The 20013-nt window shown below is 49.7% G+C and overlaps 1 protein-coding gene across 1 annotated transcript in view; it reads left to right on the top strand.

The window, feature by feature from the left end:
- The first annotated feature begins 374 nt into the window (after window positions 1-374).
- Window positions 375-20013, top strand: part of LOC149863982 (uncharacterized) — a 119476-nt gene continuing 99837 nt past the window's right edge. Inside the window, exons 1-2 of the mRNA XM_090049356.1 lie at window positions 375-438; window positions 7154-7857. Of these exons, the coding sequence (XP_089905482.1) occupies window positions 419-438; window positions 7154-7857 (724 nt within the window). The 5' untranslated portion in view covers window positions 375-418. The remainder of the gene's footprint in view (window positions 439-7153; window positions 7858-20013) is intronic.

Below are 20013 nucleotides of genomic sequence, written 5' to 3'. Positions count from 1 at the left end.
TGTGTAAATATCCCTACATGTCTCCCCCTACTTCGTCATAGAGGGGCTGTTGTATACCACTGTTGTGACCTCATCACAAAGTTCCCACCAAAAGCAAAGCCATTGGTTGCTGATTGGTGTTTCCAAATGACATCACCTTCCCAGGTGAGAGGACCTGTCACATGACCTGCAGCAGTGGTAAGTCTTAAACAAAGACAGAGAGAGCTCTGCCCTCCCTGTGGAATTTATAACCCTGTTACCTAGGAGACCAGGTGAATCCAGCAGCCAGAGTTTGTAACCAGAGGGGAAGGGCTTGGGCTTGGGCTGCTGCATTACAGCAGAGACAAACTGGGGGGTGTTTTCTCCACAAAGCTTAGGTACAGTCAGAGAGAAGATATCTCAGCGTACCTGTAGATTGATTGTAGTTGACTTCATTCTGATGAGCGTGGGTAGAAAGAGGTAGGTAGCCGTGCTAGTTTGAAGTTAGAAGGCAGATCAGAGTGGCAATATATAGACAAGCTTGTTCATAAATGCATATTTCCTAGGCAGTAGAATTCTTATGAGGCCTATAGTCTGCTAACACTTTTCTTATTCTTCACTTTTTTTTTCTTTCCTCCAGCCCTAATGCTACCCCTGCATTACAGACAGCTGAGCCCCTGTAGATGAACTGATCCCTTTTCAGCTAAGATAGTTTCATATATTCCATAGACGTTAGGGTTGGAAGGGACCTCACAAGATCATTGGGTCCAGCCCCCTGCCCAAGGGGCAGGAAGTTAGCTAGGGTCAAAGGATCCCAGCAAAGTAAGCATCCAAACGTTTCTTAAAAGTGTCGAGAGTAGGTGCTTGCACCACCTCTGTGGGGAGTCTGTTCTAGGCCTTGGGGGCTCAGACAGTTGTGCCTTTGAACTGCAATAGTTAATTTTTACATGTCAGGGAAAGTCTTTAAAATTCTCTAAATGCATTTTTGAACTGAAGTAACAGTCTGGAGGATTAGTCATTTGTTTGCATAATGAGAACAACCATAGTTAGGATGTTTTATGTGAAATAAATGCTTCTAATGGATGGATAAATTCCAAATTGTTACAACAGATCAATAATGAAGCCATATTTAATGATGCATCAAAGAAATGTCTCTAACAGTGGAACAGGAATATTTACTAAATGCTTGTTGCAAGGAAAAACTGAAATATACTACTCAGAAAAAGAGTCTTTTTCAATTTTCTGTGTTCTTGGTATTTGTATAAGAGTAATGTATTTTAAAATAATTTTGGAAGGAGCTTGGGTTCCTATTGTCTTACTATTTTCAAAAACCTTTGTGAAAAATATACACAGAAATTGTGTACTAATCTTCTGGTGTAGATTACAGTGGATCTATACCATATTCAAATAGCACTTTGAAGTTTCCCATTTACAGATGGTTGAAAGGTTTGTTTGTTTATTTTTTGTCTAAGAAATAACAGAGATTTCCCTATTAAATGAAGTTGTATTTGGATGCATGTGACCTCACGTGATGGGCACAACTAACAACTGCATAGTAGTTTATTGTTCATTAAGACCTTGTTTTTAGTTGCTCTTTAGTTTACCACATTTATGTTTCTACTGAAATTTTCCATGTCAGGCCTCTAGTTCAGGCTAATTTTCAGTTAAAACCTGAGGAAAGAAAGTTTGTTTTACCCACAGTTTAAGAAGAAAAACAACTCTTACAAATACTTTGTGGAGAAGCTTTAGTTCCTCAATGCTTTGGAGTAAGTGTTGACTTCAGCAGGGAGCTGTCTCCTACAATCCCTATGACACTCAGTTAAATTTGGCCACATTATGAACCTGTGAAAAAATCTATTTGTATATGGTCATTAGAGTGTTTGGTATTTGCAGCAAATTTCTAAGACTCCATCCGAACTAAGTATGCTTCAGCTTGAAGATGGAACAACTGATAGAACTGCTTTCCATACCCTTGTTGCCCATATTGCCAAGAGTAACTGTGATGCAAGGAACCAAACTAAGAATCAAGAGAGATTTCTTTGGTTTTCAGACCAGTGATTCTCAGCCAGGGTGCTGCAGGATACTTTTTAATGGTGCCAAGAGCTGATGCTCAATATTCACACTGTTAGATGTGCATATTCCTACATATGATTCACAAGATAAACCCATAGATTTCAAATAGGAATTCAGAGTGTCAGAAACATCCAGACTTGTTGTGATCTCTCTGAATTCTTTGCAACATAAGAATTGATCTGTTATTTCTCTGTAGTAAAAAAACAAATGAAAGCTAAGAGCTGACATTTTCCAAGGGGAAGGGGCCTTGAGTCCAACATGGGCTCTAAAAATGGGGTTGAGAACTGCTGCTGTAGAGGTTTGCTGATGACATGTCTCCAGTGAGTGTCTGGAAGAAAGCTTCCAGATAAGCCTACTCCCACTTGTGTGTGCCAGAACCAGAAATATGCTGGGAATGCCACTGAACAGACATGATCATATTCTCAAGCCATGGTGTCAGACTGGACAGCTGCCCAGGTTGTCTTTATAATGGTCAGCACATATGTTCTTGAGGAAAGCCAGAAGGTCAACCTTAACTAGCAATGTAGACATTACCCATGGTGTTCATGCACTGGTGGCTGAACAGCATGAGACAGAAGGAGGAGCCATGCAGAGAAATGGGGAATCATAGGTAGAGCTGGGGGTGGAGAACAGGACAAATGGGGTTGAATAGTTAAAGGGAGAGAGAAATAGGAGCTTAATGTCTGTGTAGAGGGAGAGAATAGGAGGGAGGGTGTGGTATGGTGAATAGGCAGAGAGACAGAGCTGAAGTAGGACAGTGGAGAAGAACAGGAGAGGCAAGCTGGGGCATTGGATAGGATCAGAGCAGTAAAGGATGAGGAAGCAGGGAGGACAAGATATAAAAGCGTAGTGGTGGAGTGGTGTAGAACAGAGCTGCCCATGCTCAACTTCTAAGCAGCAGGGGGCTGCATGTTGGGTGGACCATGCCAGCACAAGCCATGGGCTCCCCCCAGGCTGCATGCTGCATGGATATCACCCTGGCTTCATCATTAGTTCCCCAGCTGCAGACTGTCCTGCTGCACAATTGGCACCCCTGAAGTGGGGACAGGAAGTGGAAGCTGGAGGAGGGAGGGTGCACAAGGGCCTGGCTACTGCTGTGACCAGAGTGCTGGGAGGAGTGGCACCTGGATGAGATTCCAGAGGCTTTCGAGTAACAGCTGAGTAACCCTGGTGTAGAGCACTGGTCCTGATATTTTCTGTTCTTATTGCATCATAATTTCTTTTGACTGCTGGTGCATACCAAGCTATTGCTACTGGCTTGATGGGGTCTGTTTTTTGGGTTTTTTTGTTGGGTTTTTTTTGGCCTGAGTGATTACAGTTATTTTAGGACACAGCTGTGTATACAAATAGCATGCTTCTTTTCTGTGTGCATTACCTCGTGTTTGTAAACAGTGAATTTCTTCACTACGAAATTCTGTTTAGTCTATCCTTGAGGCCATATCAAAGGGTTTTTTTTAACTTAAAAGACCAATTTACTGACTACCGGTGCTTTCACCTAAACTTGGGCTCTAAAGATTGTGTTCCTGACAAAATTCACATTATCATGGGGAATGAAGATTTTGCTCTTGAAGCTGAGCTAACAATTTTTGCTGAAGCAGCATGAAATCCAGTCTGCAGCTCTGTAAGCCCTGAAAGGCTAAAAGCAATGGGAGCTTTATGTAACCAAAGCAAGTAGCTGTAAATCAAACAGTTAGAAGCAGCATTCTGAGTATGAGGGTATACATTTTCTATAGTTGCTTTCAGCTTCATTCCTTTCCCTGTCTCAAAGGCGTGTTGCACCTCAGTCAGTTTTAGCTCCTCAGGAAGTAATGACTCCTATTTTTGACTCTGTTGCAGTCTCTTTTTTTCCACAGAAAGTTACTGGATTTCTTCCTCAGAAGAACAAAGCATTTGTAGGGTTGGGACTTCAACTATGTCCATATGACCACCCAGCCTCAGCCTAGCAGGAAACCAGTCCTACCCATGCACATGTGGCCAACAATTAAGGGGAACAGATGTCTAACAAGGGTCCAGATGCATACCTCAGCTCCACCCTCAGGCTGTCCTTTGAACCCCTGAGACCTCTCTCATAACCTCTTGAAGAAATCTACTCTGTCAGGCTTGGGTTTACACAAAGGAGCAGCAAGTAGACAGGACTTGTTTCTTAATGGCATTCCTGGTCTGAGCAGCGAGATGGAAATGACATGGCATGGCACTGAGAATAGATAAAGTGTGTCTCGCTTGGGAGAGGGGATGACTGTCTCTGCTTTATTGTTGTGCTGGATCTGTACACAATCGCACAACAATGCTTTTTTTTATACTTCCAAAGGGAATTAAATAGCAAAGAAAAAAGTAAGTAGATTGCAGGCAACAGTGAAAGGTCATAACCCAACCATGATGTTATTGGAATCCTTTGACTTTTTATCACTCTATCCTGTTCCTCTTAAATTATTTAATTGCAGGAGCTTCTAGAATTGCATGAAAATACTTTATATAGAAGCAACTGAGAACAGAAGAGACCAGAAAGTTATGGAGTCATTCTGGATGTGGAAGGTGAACTAACACAGTGAGAATTAGCATGTACACAGACAAGACTATCAGAGATGAAAGGGAAATTGAGGGTGAGAAAAATGCTCAACGCCCCCTTAAAATCAAACAAGCAGATAGATTCCTGAATAGGGTTTTAAATGTTAAACTTCAGGAAATCGTATTTTAGAAACAATGACTTTTTTTCATTGTTTAGCTTTCAGATGTAAAAATCCCCAGGGGAAAAAAACCCAATTCTATGTTTGTAGCACTGGAATTTACTAAAGGTTTTGGTCATAGCATAAACCACAAGTAGCATCCTAAGTCACCACAGCCCCCAAATAGGATTTGCTACTTTATCTTATTTCTAATATTGTTTCTTCTATTTACAATAAGTTAGGATGTATAAATAAACATACTGTAATTCCCCCTTCCACAAATGCTTGACATTATCATGTCCAGAGGGAGAAGTAAACACCCAATTTAATGCATAAAAGTGTTATAGTATTGCATTAACCACAGCTTCATGGAAACAAGATTCCCACTTTGATTGAGGGGTTTGGGGTTTTTTTGTTTTGTTTGTTACAGTCTCTGGGAACTCCAGCTGTTTCATGATCAACTCTCCAGGAAGATTGAACCTGTGGTGGTAGATCTGGAAACATCCAAAACCTAGTACTGTCAGGCTCCCATATCTTTTGCAGAATATAAGGATTACAGAGTGTTTTTCATAGTGGTTTCACTGCTTTATTTCCCTCTTCTCCCAGTGCTTCCTTTTCTGTTGGCTTTTTGTTAGGACACCATACATCAACATACTTACAGGAAGGCATTTGTCACGGAGTCACGTAGGTGCCCTGTGACTGTGAGGGTGATTGGCAGAGCTGCCAATCACCTGGGCAGCTCAGGTGCTGGTTACCAGGGCGACCAGGTGGTCACATGGCCAGAAGGGGGCAGGGCCAGGCCTTTATAAACAGCTTAGGCCGGAGCCTGACTCACAGTTCCCTTCTGGCTGCTGCAGGAGCAGGAGCTCTGCGGTTCGAGCTGAGTGGCCTGAGTTGGTGGTCGCAGCCTTACCACACTAACCGGCTGCGATGATGCGGGGAACAAGATCACCCTGAAGGGAGGTAGAACTGAGAGCCCTGGTAGGGCTTGGAGTTATGGTTAGGTGTATGGAGCCTCTGTGTTTATGTTGCAGCCAGATGGCTTGAGGTTATGTTACAGTTTGCACCGGAGGACCGGGTGAGGCTGTAGGGGAGCGAGGAGGCCTCACGGGGGCTCCCCAACAGCTTGGGGGTTCCCAGTGCCCAGTAGGGGCACAGTGCCAGGGGCACTATTGTCGGTGCCAGGGAGGCACCGTATTGCGCCAGAGAGGCGTGGTGTACAAGGTTGCAGACCCCAGCCCATAAGGGTGGGGTGTTGCCCGGTGGGGCAACCTGACCCAGCGAAGGGTCAAGGGGACAGGCATGGCGGCGAGCGCCTGTGCCCCTAGTGCGGGGCGCGCGGTGTCGGCCCTAGAGAGGGCAAGGCCCCAGAGCGGGGTGGAGACAGAGCGCGGGGCGCGCGGTGTCGGCCCTAGAGAGGGCAAGGCCCCAGAGCGGGGCAGAATAAGTGGCGAGAGCGAGCCGGCCCAAGGGCGGCGAGGCCCCAGGGCGCCGAGACTAGGGTGGCGAGAGCGAGCCGGCCCAAGGGCGGCGAGGCCCCAGGGCGCCGAGACTAGGGTGGCGAGAGCGAGCCGGCCCCAGGGCGCCGAGACTAGGGTGGCGAGAGCGAGCCGGCCCCAGGGCGCCGAGACTAGGGCGGCGAGAGCGAGCTGGCGATTAGCTGGACGCTGGTGAGAGCCCGGCCCAGGGGGCGCCGGTATTAGGCGGCACTAGTGAGCCGGACCCAGGGGGCGCCAGCGATTAGCTGGAGGCCAGTGAGACAAGCCCAGGGCGCAGGGAGCGGGCTGGAGATAGGAGCCCGACCCAAGGGGGCGCCAGGTGGGCGAGGAGCCCAGGGGCCCGAGAGAGAGAGCGAGGGCACCCGAGGGGTGAGGGACCATACAAACGTCCCCCAGAACAGCTGTGAGGCTTGGGGCGTGCTGAGGGGGAGGTTTGGAGGCACGCATAGCCCTTAAGGCGGGACGCATATAGATACCCCTTTCTGGAATAGGGACAGGAACACCAGTACCGTCCACTAGGGAAACAGGCAGCCTCCATACTATATATTAATCATCAAAGTCGTGGCGGGCGAGATTCTGAGGGTGCTACGTTCACCCTAACATGACGGTAGGGGGCGCTAGGGAGTTCATGGCCGCCCCAGGCCCCGCTCCCTCACAATGGTGTCTACGAGGAGTGCTGCTAGGGCCTCTGCCCGGGGGGACAAGGCTAACCGGGGCTGGTCTGAGGCCTCCACCCAGACTGAGCCCATGGGGGAGCTGATGTCCCCCTACCTCATGGCCTGCGGGGGATCCCCAGCAGGGCCGGGGGGGGCAGAGATTGGGAGCCCCCACACCTGTCCGGCAGGTGCCCGGCTTAGGGCTCTGGAGGCACAGGTGAGGGAGCTCCGGGAGGAGGTTAGCAGGCTGAGGGGGATCAGGGAGGCAGAGGAGGAAATTGACAGTTATTTCCTTTCCCTGCAGGACCAGGCACCCAAGGAAGAAGCAGCCCAGGGAAGGACCTCCACAGCAGAGTGGCAGATGGTCACAGCCAGGACCGGAGCAGCTCGCAGCGAGCAGGTACCAGCTTCTCCAGTCTGACTGGAGAACAGGTACGAGGCCTTGGCGACTGCAGGAGATGGAAAGGGAGGAGGAAACCCTTGGGCAGGAAGAAACGCCACATTCTTCACACTCCAAACAGATCAAGAGATCCGAGAGGACCCAGAAGAGGAGGAGACGTGTGCTTGTCATAGGCGATTCCATCCTGAGAGGTGCGGAAGGGCCCATTTGTCGCCAGGACCCTTCAGCACGAGAGGTCTACTGCCTGCCTGGAGCTAAGATTCGGGATGTGACGGAGGTAATCCAGGCCAGGATCAAGCCCACCGATTACTACCCCATGGTTCTTGTCCATGTGGGTACTAATGATGCAGCCAGGAGAACCCCCGATCACCTGATGGCGGACTACCAGGCTCTGGGCGGCGTGCTGAGGGAATTCGGTGCACAGGTGGTATTCTCTTCCATCCTACCGGTGAACGGACGCGGCAGACGGCATGAGAACTGCATCCAAGAGACCAACTGGTGGCTTCGGCAGTGGTGTCTCGAGGCAGGCTTCGGCTTCCTGGACAATGACCCACACATTACAACGAGGGACATGCTCAGCTGGGATGGGCTTCACCTGTCCCCCAAAGGTAAGCGTGTGTTTTCTTACAGGTTGGCGGATCTCCTCTGGCGGGCTTTAAACTAGGCTTGTCGGGGGGAGGGGAAGATGAGGGCGGGGGAAGCTGTGGACCACCAAACCAGGTGGCACCAACAAGGACAGCCCAGCCTGAAGAAAGAGAGCTTTGGGAACATGAAAGACAGGGGGTGGACAGCAATACGGCACAGGTAAGGAACGAGAAGGTAAGAGACAAAGAGCCCTTTGGGACTTGGAGCGGGGGGGCAGCAAAGGCACCAGTCGCAGGGCTCAAGTGCCTATATACTAATGCTAGGAGCATGGGGAACAAGCAGGATGAACTAGCGCTCCTGGTTGCACTAAACGCCTATGACTTAGTGGGGCTGACGGAAACCTGGTGGGATTCATCCCATGACTGGGCGGTACATATCGAGGGCTGTAGATTGTACAGAAAGGACAGGGTGGGGAAAAAAGGGGGAGGGGTTGCGCTCTATGTTAAGGAGCAATATACATCAACCCTCATCAAGACAGAATCAAAGGATGAGGAAGTAGAAGGACTGTGGGTTAGGCTAAATGGGGGGCAAGGAGAAAAAGATTTAGTGGTAGGGGTCTGCTACAGACCCCCACATCAAGAGGAAGAAATAGATTTGGGGCTCCTGAGGCAACTCTCGGAGACCATAAAAGCTAAAGAGGCGGTGGTCATGGGGGACCTAAACTACCCGGACATCTGGGAGACACAGATGGCAAAGTCCCACCGCTCACGCAGGTTTCTAGCCTGTGTACAGGACCTCCACCTGACGCAGGAGGTACATGGTCCCACTAGGGGGAATGCCTTACTGAATCTGGTATTGGCAACGGGGGATGACATAGTAGGGGACCTACAGATCGGTAGCCATCTGGGGGACAGTGATCACCTAAAAATACAATTCAACATAAGGTGTCGAGTGGGTAAGGTAACTAGTAGGGTGAACGTGCTGGACTTTAGGAAAGCTGATTTCCGTGAACTCGGGCGATTTAGTGAAGGACGCACTACAGAGTAGTAGTTTTGAAATGATGGGAGCCCAAGAAGGGTGGCTGTGCCTTAAGGAAACTATCCTTCGAGCACAAAGTGAGACGATCCCCATGAGAGGTAAAAGAGGGAAAGGGGCCAGGAGGCTTCCCTGGCTGACCAGAGAAATCCAGGGCAGACTAAGGGCCAAAAGGGGAGCACATAAAAAGTGGAAACAGGGAGAGATCACCAAAGAGGAATATACCTCTTCTGCTCGTGCTTGTAGGGAGGCAGTTAGAAAGGCCAAAGCTACCGTGGAGCTGAGGATGGCAACCCAAGTAAAAGACAATAAGAAATTTTTTTTTAGATATATAGGGAGTAAAAGGAAGGCCCAGGGAGAAATAGGACCTCTGCTAAATGGGCAGAAACAATTGGTGACGGACAGAGGGGACAAGGCTGAACTCCTCAACGAGTTCTTCGCCTCAGTGTTCCTAAGCGAGAGGCATGACAAGTCTCTCACCGGGAGTGTAGGGAGGCAGCAGCAAGGCACCAGACTTCCATGCGTGGACCCTGAGGTGGTGCAGGGTCACTTGGAAGAACTGGATGCCTTTAAGTTGGCAGGCCCGGATGAGCTCCATCCGAGGGTACTGAAGGCACTGGCCCACATCATTGCAGAGCCACTGGCGGGAATATTTGAACGCTTGTGGCGCACGGGTCGTCCCGGAGGACTGGAAAAGGGCCAATGTGGTTCCCATTTTCAAGAAAGGGAGGAAGGAGGACCCGGGCAACTATAGGCCAGTTAGTCTCACCTCCATCCTTGGCAAAGTCTTTGAAAAAATTATCAAGGCTCACATTTGTGAGAGCCTGGCAAGGCAAGTTATGCTGAGGGGAAACCAGCATGGGTTCGTGGCAGGCAGATCGTGCCTGACCAATCTAGTCTCTTTTTATGACCAGGTTACAAAACGCCTCGACGCAGGAGGAGGGGTGGATGTCGTATACTTGGACTTCAGGAAGGCCTTTGATACGGTATCCCACCCCATACTGGTGAACAAGTTAAGGGGCTGTGACTTGGATGACTGCACAGTCCGGTGGGTGGAGAATTGGCTGGAGGGTCGCACCCGGAGAGTCGTGGTGGATGGGTCGGTTTCGACCTGGAGGGGTGTGGGCAGTGGGGTCCTGCAGGGCTCGGTCCTTGGACCGATACTCTTTAATGTCTTCATCAGCGACTTGGATGAGGGAGTGAAATGTACTCTGTCCAAGTTTGCAGATGACACTAAGCTATGGGGCGAAGTGGACACGCCGGAGGGCAGGGAGCAGCTGCAAGCAGACCTGGACAGGTTAGACAAGTGGGCAGAAAACAACAGAATGCAGTTCAACAAGGAGAAATGCAAAGTGCTGCATCTAGGGAGGAAAAATGTCCAGCACACCTACAGTCTAGGAAATGACCTGCTGGGTGGCACGGAAGTGGAAAGGGATCTTGGAGTCCTAGTGGACTCCAAGATGCACATGAGTCGGCAGTGTGACGAAACCATCAGAAAAGCCAATGGCACTTTATCGTGCATCAGCAGATGCATGACAAATAGGTCCAAGGAGGTGATACTTCCCCTCTATCGGGTGCTGGTCAGACCGCAGCTGGAGTACTGCGTGCAATTCTGGGCGCCGCACTTCACGAAGGATGCGGATAATCTGGAGAGGGTCCAGAGAAGGGCCACTCGTATGGTTAAGGGCCTGCAGGCCAAGCCCTACGAGGAGAGACTAGAGAAACTGGACCTTTTCAGCCTCCGCAAGAGAAGGTTGAGAGGCGACCTGGTGGCTGCCTATAAGTTCATCAGGGGGGCACAGAAGGGAATTGGTGAGTATTTATTCACCAAGGTCCCCCCGGGGGTTACAAGAAATAATGGCCACAAGAGAGCAGATTTAGATTGGATATTAGAAGGAACTTCTTCACAGTTCGAGTGGCCAAGGTCTGGAACGGGCTCCCAAGGGAGGTGGTGCTCTCCCCTACTCTGGGGGTCTTCAAGCAAAGGCTAGATGTGTATCTAGCTGGGGTAATGTAGGCCCAGCACTCTTTCCTGCTTATGCAGGGGGTCGGACTCGATGATCTATTGAGGTCCCTTCCGACCCTAGCATCTATGAATCTATGAAACTGGTGCATTGGCCGGGAACCATTGGCCGTGCACGGGGTAGAACCCGTGAACCCAGACAGGGAAAAGCGAACCCAGCAGATTAGGGCAGTAGACATTGTTGGGGCATGGGTGCCCATTACGCAGCGTATGGTGCCGAGGCAATAGGGCACATACGCGAGACAGGTGAAGTAAAGGCCCTAGAGGGGCTTGAGGAGAACATGGAAGACCTCGTGAGCAGACTGAGGTGTGGGGAGCTGGAGGAACAATTGCTCCAGCTCAGACAGGAACTAGATGTAGCCAACATTTGGAGAGAGAGTGCCGAGGCCAGAGCTGCCGCCCTGGAGTGACAATGGTCGCCGGGCAAAAAGAGTGGGGTGGCCAAAGAGATTAGACGCTTCCTAGCGGAGGAGGCGGAGAGGGTGCAGAAAGTTGAGCAAGGAATAGCGCTCGCAAGGAAGAAGAGCCAAGAGCGGGAATACCAGCTCAGTGTTATGCAGGCCGAAGTGGGGCGCTGGAGGGACCAGGCCCTAGAGGCCAGCGAAACCCCGGCAAGGGCAAAAGCGAAGTTACAGCTGAAGTTAGAGGTGTCCAGGGATCTTATTACGACCTTACGGAGAGAGATCCAGGCTCGTGAGGAGCAGATACAAGTCCTTCATGAGGACCTGGAGAGTTGGTGGGAGAGAGGCCTGAAAGCCGAAAGTAGGGTAGACCAGTTCCAAGAAGAGATCATCCAGAACCGCGGTCAACTTGAGGAGTCTAGGAAGTTCTGGGAGGTGCAGTATGCAAAGGTGAAGGCTGTTGTGGAAAAGGGCGAGAAGGAGAAGAGCCTGGTAGAACAGGGAGTGCAAACCTGGGAGAGCTCAGGCAGCCTGCAAAAAGAGTTGGAGGCTGTAGAGGAGCTGCTACAGGGTTACCTAGGGGGTGTCCGGGAGGAACTCCAAGAAAGGGAAGCCCTTATCAGGACCCTGAGGCAAACCGGGCCTCAATTAGAGAACCTTCAGCTCCAACGAGTACAGTGGCTGAGGGAGACTAAAGACCAGCGGGCTCTAGAAGCCCAGAGAGTCCAGCAGGCGGAGGAGCTAGGAGAACAAGTGCAGGGTCTGCAGATAGAAAGAGACCATCTCAAGGAGCAGACAACAACACTCGAAACTCTCCTAGCGGAGAGCCAGGGCAAGGTAACATCTCTTATGAGAGAGAGAGGGCAACAGCAACTACAAGCCCTGGGGAAGGAGCTGCAGAGGCTGGATAAGGCTGCTCAGGAGGTTTTTGAAGCAGGTAGCCAGACGATAGGGAAGGACCTGAGAGACCACGAGGTACAAACCCTAGAAAGCTCGAGCAGGCTAGAGCTAGACCAATGGAGGGACCAGAGTCAAGCGTTGGAGGCCCTCCTCGTGGAGAGTCAGAATAGAGAAATAGGCCTCCTAGCAGGACAGGGGCAGCTGTTACAAGAGTTGCAAACCCTGAGGGAGAGGCTGCAAGGGTTACAGCCATTCCAGGGTGACCAGCAGCAGTCCTCCCAGGTAGGCAGCCAAATGACTGGGGAACTTGTACAGGTCCAACAGAGGGAGGAGATGAAAGGAAAAAACCTGATGGATCGGGGGGTGCAGACCCCCAGGAGATAGAGCTTGAGGCGATGAAAAGGCAGTTGCAGGAAGGAGAAGCCCTCAGTGAGGTCTTGAAACGAAGTAGAGCCCAAGGTGAGGAGCTCCAGTCAGCGCAGACCCAGGGGTCAATGAAGGGGAAGTCTCCCAGAAGGAAAAATCAGGACTACTCTGGGGGCGACAGTGAACCTGGACTGTCCGGAGGGCCGGTCCAGAAGGGGGACCCCTTAGACAGGGGAATAGACGCGGCACATAAGAAGATCCAGGTGGACCTCTTTGAATGTTGGGTTTCAAAGTGGGCCAAGTGGCAAGAACTCCACCTGCAGGGCCTAACCCAGTTAAAGCGGCAATTAAGAAAACTGGTCAGAGGGCCAGACAGGCTCTGTGCCCAAGGGGACTCCCGTAACAAACTAGGCGAGCGTCAGGCCAGAGGTAGGGCCAGGGGAGCTACATCACCCCAGCAGGAACAGGGAACCCAGGGCGGCGCGAAGAGCACTGCAGTGCACCCAGGGAAGCGGAACCCAGCGACCGGGAAGAGGCCGTGTTTGTATATGGCCGGGATACCCCAACAGGTCACGTGGAGAGTGCTTAGGCACCTCATAGAAAGTAAGGTGGGGAAAGTGGCCTGGGTCCAAATTTATAAGGGCCCAGGAGGAAGACACACAGGCTGGGGTAAGGTCGAATTCTGGAGAAAGGAGGAAGCCCAAAAGGGACAAAGGTGCCAGCGGGAGATTTGGGGAAAACTCCAGGATGCCCAGGAACAACAGAAGAGCCAAATGGCCTGCCGAAACATCATGCCGGAAGAAACCCGGAAGGGGACGAGAGAGTGGAAATCCCGGAGGGTGAGCCAAAGAGCAGCCGACGAGGTAGGGAATTTACCGAGGGCTGCTAATGTGGGGGGGCTACCTGTGGCGGGTAAACCCCAGTAAATCCTATGTGATGCAGCCCCGGGTAAAAGGTGAGTTGGGGGCGCCTTAAAACCTCCGCCACCCAAATTAGATGCTGCTGGAAGCCCCATGGGAACATCCCCAACGATGGGACATCTTGTGGAGAGGCTGAAGAGCCCCTCCCCAATGAGTTGGGAACTTAAGGGGGGGGGTATGTCAGGGAGTCACGTAGGTGCCCTGTGACTGTGAGGGTGATTGGCAGAGCTGCCAATCACCTGGGCAGCTCAGGTGCTTGTTACCAGGGCGACCAGGTGGTCACATGGCCAGAAGGGGGCAGGGCCAGGCCTTTATAAACAGCTTAGGCCGGAGCCTGACTCACAGTTCCCTTCTGGCTGCTGCAGGAGCAGGAGCTCTGCGGCTCGAGCTGAGTGGCCTGAGTTGGTGGTCGCAGCCTTACCACACTAACCGGCTGCGATGATGCGGGGAACAAGATCACCCTGAAGGGAGGTAGAACTGAGAGCCCTGGTAGGGCTTGGAGTTATGGTTAGGTGTATGGAGCCTCTGTGTTTATGTTGCAGCCAGATGGCTTGAGGTTATGTTACAGTTTGCACCGGAGGATCAGGTGAGGCTGTAGGGGAGCGAGGAGGCCTCACGGGGGCTCCCCAACAGCTTGGGGGTTCCCAGTGCCCAGTAGGGGCACAGTGCCAGGGGCACTATTGTCGGTGCCAGGGAGGCACTGTATTGCGCCAGGGAGGCGTGGTGTACAAGGTTGCAGACCCCAGCCCATAAGGGTGGGGTGTTGCCTGGTGGGGCAACCTGACCCAGCGAAGGGTCAAGGGGACAGGCACAGCGGCGAGCGCCTGTGCCCCTAGCGCGAGGCGCGCGGTGTCGGCCCTAGAGAGGGCAAGGCCCCAGAGCGGGGCGGAGACAGAGCGCGAGGTGTGCAGTGTCAGGCCCCAGAGGTGGCGAGGCCCCAGGGCGGGACAGAATAAGTGGCGAGAGCGAGCCGGCCCAAGGGCGCCGAGACTAGGGCGGCGAGAGCGAGCCGGCCCTAGGGCGCCGAGAGCGAGCCGGCGATTAGCTGGACGCTGGTGAGAGCCCGGCCCAGGGGGTGCCGGTATTAGGCGGCGCTAGCGAGCCGGACCCAGGGGGCGCCAGCGATTAGCTGGAGGCCAGTGAGACAAGCCCAGGGTGCAGGGAGCGGGCTGGAGATAGGAGCCCGACCCAAGGGGGCGCCAGGTGGGCGAGGAGCCCAGGGGCCCGAGAGAGAGAGCGAGGGCACCCGAGGGGCGAGGGACCATACAAACGTCCCCCAGAACAGCTGCGAGGCTTGGGGCGTGCTGAGGGGGAGGTTTGGAGGCATGCATAGCCCTTAAGGTGGGACGCATATAGATACCCCATTCTGGAATAGGGACAGGAACACCAGTACCGTCCACTGGGGAAACAGGCAGCCTCCATACTATATATTAGTCATCAAAGTCGTGGCGGGCGAGATTCTGAGGGTGCTACATTCACCCTAACGTGACGGTAGGGGGCGCTAGGGAGTTCACGGCCGCCCCTAGGCCCTGCTCCCTCACAGCATTCATTCACATTGGGAGGCCCTTCATGACGGGCAAAGAAACTAATGTGAAACTAAACTCTTTCCTATCTCCTCACAAAGGAGAGAGATTGTGGAGGAGGTGCTCAGAGAGAGTCCCAAGGGTGAACATTAAGTGAGTGCTAGCTTTGGATTCCAATATTGGATCATCATGCTCGTGGGTTCTTGAATCTGAACAGAGTTCAGGCACTGCCTTGGGCTTGGGCTCTCCAGCTACGCTCTCGAAGTCTGGGATATGCCTCTGAGAGCTGGAACTTTGCAGCTGAACTTTTAGGCCCTGTGGTGAATGCAAGCTCCTCTTGTCTTACTAAAGCTCCGACATTGTGGTCACTGTAGTTCACTTTACTCTTCCAGGGAATATGATAATTGGATCAAACGTTCATAAAACGATGTGTATGGTTTCTGGTACAATCTCTCTTCAGACACCAAAGGAAAGAGCTAGATGTAGGTATGTGAATTTCTACCTTGGTTTCCTTGCCCTCCTTGAGCAGTGAGGGGGATCTGGGTCAGCTTCCTTTTGGGGTTTCAGCTCATTTCACAGGAGAACAGGCAAAATCAGGGAAGTTAGGAATACTTATGGAGTGGCTTGAGAGAGAAGGACAGATAAAAGTACGAGGAAGTATCAGACATTGGAACTGCAGAACTGAATACACAGGATCTCTCTCACTTACCGTGATTACTGAATACCACATGGTGCCAGGACCAAAAGGATATTAAGAGAAAAATAATCAGAGTGGAAGAAAGGATTAGCTAAAAGTTCTATCAAAACTGAATTTTTTTGAAATGGGCAAGACAACTAAAAGATACTTAAATATCAATTTGCTATGCATCTGCAACCAGTATAATTTTTCAGCTAACTTAAACAAAGAGAAGAACTATTTCCAGTATGTCAGCAACCTGCACTCCACATGAATGATGAAACATACTAGAGATGTTTTGAGCAAAGATAAGAAAGGGAAGTAGAATGGTAGACAAGTTGACTGATCTGAAGCTGAGGATATAAAGCTACAAGTTCGGGGAAACTAATGGATCCTATAATGAGACAAAATTGTGACTGGAATCTGGAACAAGACAGGCTACTGATAAAGCTGGAACATTTTTAACAAAGCAATTGGACTTAGCTGTGCAATGGAACCTTATGGCATTGAAGTTTATTGAAGATGGACCTGTCTCTGGCAGAGTAGATGCAAACTCTGCTCCCCCCAGTGCTGCTTCTACTGCTGCTGAGGTCTTCAGGCTCCTGCTCCCTCCTCTGGCTTCTGCTTCCTTCACTTGTCCCTGAGGGCGCAGCTGAATGGGCAGGGAGATCATGTGGGGGTGAGGGTGGGGGTAGAGTATGCACATTTCATTTGCCAGTGGAAGTCTACACAGTCTACATGGAGGAGAGGAGAGGGCAGGGCATGCAAAGTATGGCCCCCAGACGCTCAGTAGTTGGACAGCCCTGTTATAGAGTATTGGAGGCTCAAGAGAAGGGAGGGAGCAGTGTTCATACTCTGAATGAAGGCACTTCCATAGAAGTGGGATTTGTTTAACTGTTTAAGCCTTTATCTGGTTTCTGACCAGGGCAAGCACAAAATCTTTCAGAAAGCGATGGAAATAACTCTGCAGTTGGCAGATGTGGGATAACTTGATCTCCATGCGTATCTCAGTCTTGTCCCAAATGATTAAAGGATGATTAAGTCCTAGAACCAGAGCCTTTATATTCCTTCCAAAATGTCTTGGTATTGACTGTCATGGGGTAAAAATAAATACCATCCTATACAATGTCTGATGTTTCCTTTAATTCTTGCTGAACTCTTGGCCTCAGAGGCATACTATATGGTAATGAGTTCCATAGTCTTTTTGTTCTTTATTGTGGTAGAATATACATGTTTTCACTTCTTGTTTGTTTGTTTGTTTGTTTGTTTGTTGAAACAGTGAGAATAGAAGCTTATTCTAGTAAGCTCCTGTTTGAAGGCAGGAAAAATAGCAAGCTATACCAAGTCAGAAGTCATACTCCTCTGTTCTCCGCCTCCATCCCCCCCATTCCATCTTTTGTATTCCTCGCCATTTCTTCAACATCAGTAGTACCGTGTATTGGCTTTGATATATCACAGAAGCTGCAAGAGCAAAGCATGAGTGTGCAGGTGTGGAATTTTTATGGTAAGGATGTGGCTTTATGTGCTGGGCCAAAGCCACCCATCATCCACAGCAAAACTCCCTCACTTTTAGTGGCAGCTGTGGGGCTCACATTTGAAAGCCCAGGCCTCCTCATTAACAGTATGACTCCTAGAAATCTGGTCACTAAAACTTTGGCCACAAAGTTTTTCTTCCTTTTTTCCACTCCAGTGTCTCTTACTACTTTGCATTTATTGAGGACATATCTTTCTCTTGCTTTTCTTCCCCTGTTGTATACTGAAATTAAAAAGTACCTATTTTGGTTTCTCCTAGGTCACTAACAATCATTGCATATAGGTTTCCAATGTGCTTTGTGAACCTCAGTCTCTCTTTTCAGTTGGTTTTCATATTTGCTAAGTCTCTTTACAATTCCTCCTTTCACTACAGCAAGGTAGTCAGCTAGCGTGGTTGAATCTATGCAGAAATCTGTGAGAATCTAGTGAGTTTCTTCATCTGCTTTTTATAGCAGGAAAGGTCACTGCCTTTTTAGAATATGGTTTATAACATTTTTGACTCAGCGCTGCTTGCTTTAAATATGATTCTTTGTATTATGGCTCTGGACAAGGCCTAGGAACTGCAAGATAGCCAGCCATCTCTTCAATGCTTGTACAGTCCAGGCCAGGGTTTAGCTAGATCCTATGTTGTGTGAGGTATGTTCCTCAGTGGGAGAGAGATGGGGAACCTACAGGATTCTTAGAATTTTGAGGTCGGAAGGAATCGCTATGAACATCTTGTCTGGCTACGCACATGGCACAGGCAAGAGAATTTCACCCAGTGATTCCAGCATCCAACCCAGAACTACCCCACTACGATGGGTGGGGTGTGGTTCTCAATGGCAAGCTTAGGAATGTCATGCAAGAGATACAGATGTTCATTGGTACGTACCCAGCATCCTCTAACAAGATCCCTTATATGTATACCTGAACTTACTGCCGTTTTGTTTTGGGTTTAGTCTTTTATCAGTACGTGAGCAGTAGTGCAGTTGCACTATAGCTAAGCAATGTCATAAATGCTTTTGTAGACAATGATTAAGTGTTTTAGCCCATGCATCACGTAAGCCAGTACCTTAATGTAGTCCCTTCTCTCTTAAGAGTGCTATAGGAGTGATGCCTGTGGGGGTGGAAGGTGATTTGAAACATTGTGTCAAGTCTGTTTCTGTAATGATTTCTGATCAAGGAAGTATGCTGCTTTGAGTGAAACAGTTTTTGGCAGCTATAAGAAGCAAGCAGAACTATGAGCTTGAACACATTTTTGCAGAGTACCTGTGTGCAGGGAAACAGTTCTCAGCTTTTTCAAATTCAAGGCATCCCTCAAAAATTGCCAGCTTAGTTTTTGACTAAGAAAAAATGCTGAATTTTTTTCTATTCCAAAGAATTCAGAAAGACCTCAACAGGTCAGAATTTTTTTTAATACCATGGGACCTTATTTGAAAGGATTAGCTGGACTCAGACTTTGCAGGCAAGTGCAGTTTGCAGTGCTACGAATCTCTTTTCACAAACTACATGTTTTGCAGCACTGGAGCATGTTTGCAGCACTGGGGCAAAATTAGCTTTTCTGGTAGCAAACCCCCTCCCCCCACAAAAAACTCTGAAAAAAAACCATGGTGCAAAGCACGTCAAAGTGCCATGTGCTGGGACAAAATGTGGAGGCTGAGGGACAGACTGTCCAGGGCTGCCTCCTCCCCTGTCTTCAGGCATGCTGTGGCCCAGCCAGCCAGGGAGTGGCTGGCTGGGGTTCAAGCTGCTTTAGCACAGGGACTTCAAAGTGCACAGAGACAGAGGAGTAGGCAGCTCTTGAGCTGACTGGGGCACAGGGTGCCTCAGTGTTGGGGCTGCCAGCTGGCTAGCCACTCACTGGGGCACCCTGTGCCACAGCCAGTCCTCCCCGCCCCTTGCAGCATATGTAACAGTGAGACAATGTATTCTACTGGAAACTGCATGAGCATGGAAACTGCTTGGGCATGCACTGCAGCACAGTGACAGCACAAATTTGTGCCACTACTGTTAGTGCTGCTGTAAGCATACACCCCTGCTCATGTGAATGCAAACATTGGGTTTGTTTTGTGAAATCATGTTTGTACACCTAACAGTGATAACATTGCATGGCATACTGTGACATCTGTGAAAAGATCAAGGCATCCCAGGGTGCTGTAGTACCCTGACTGAGAATCTCTTGTATAGGGTATAAACCTGATGTTAAGGCTTTGTTCTGTTCTTGGTATTCTATTGTTGTTGCAATACGGAGTTCAACACAGTTTACTGTACAGGTATAAGACCATACCAAATACCTCTATGAAGACTTAAAAGTGGCTAATGGCTTTTTGTACTGTAAGTTCTTAGTATAAGTTTTATAAAAAAAATTTTTTTACAGTCAGTGGAAAATTCCTTAATGAATGTATTGCAGAGCGAATTTAGATACTATCTAGGTATTGTTAGTCAATATGTCATGTTGGCATATTGTGTGCTTTTCATAATGTGCTTGAAATGTGTATGTATCAGCCCCCAAATTTGTATTCATCTGTGGATTCTAAGAATGGCTGCTTTCCAGAATGTGCATGTCTCATGTGATATTAGTTTAGTTAAGAACGGAGAACTGGGGGTGGGTGAATGGAAAAAAATACTTCTGCTTTTTCCAGTTTCTTTTTTGTCTAGGCACAACTTCTTATCTGTTCCTAGGCACAACTTTTTAGCCACTCTGTGCTCGAGAGCATTATGGGGTTGATAGCTAGTTGCACTTAGCCATGAGGAGGAGTGGTGTTGGAAGAGCACTAGCTCACAAGCAACTTGAGATAAGATAATTTCCCAAGGTGTAATACA

The sequence above is a fragment of the Crocodylus siamensis genome, chromosome 5 (assembly GCF_052110815.1).
Source record: "Crocodylus siamensis isolate JL-2025a chromosome 5, ASM5211081v1, whole genome shotgun sequence".
Classification (NCBI taxonomy): Eukaryota; Metazoa; Chordata; order Crocodylia; family Crocodylidae; genus Crocodylus; species Crocodylus siamensis.
Note: the sequence above shows the minus strand (reverse complement) of the source record. Positions and strands in the feature narration are given on the sequence as shown.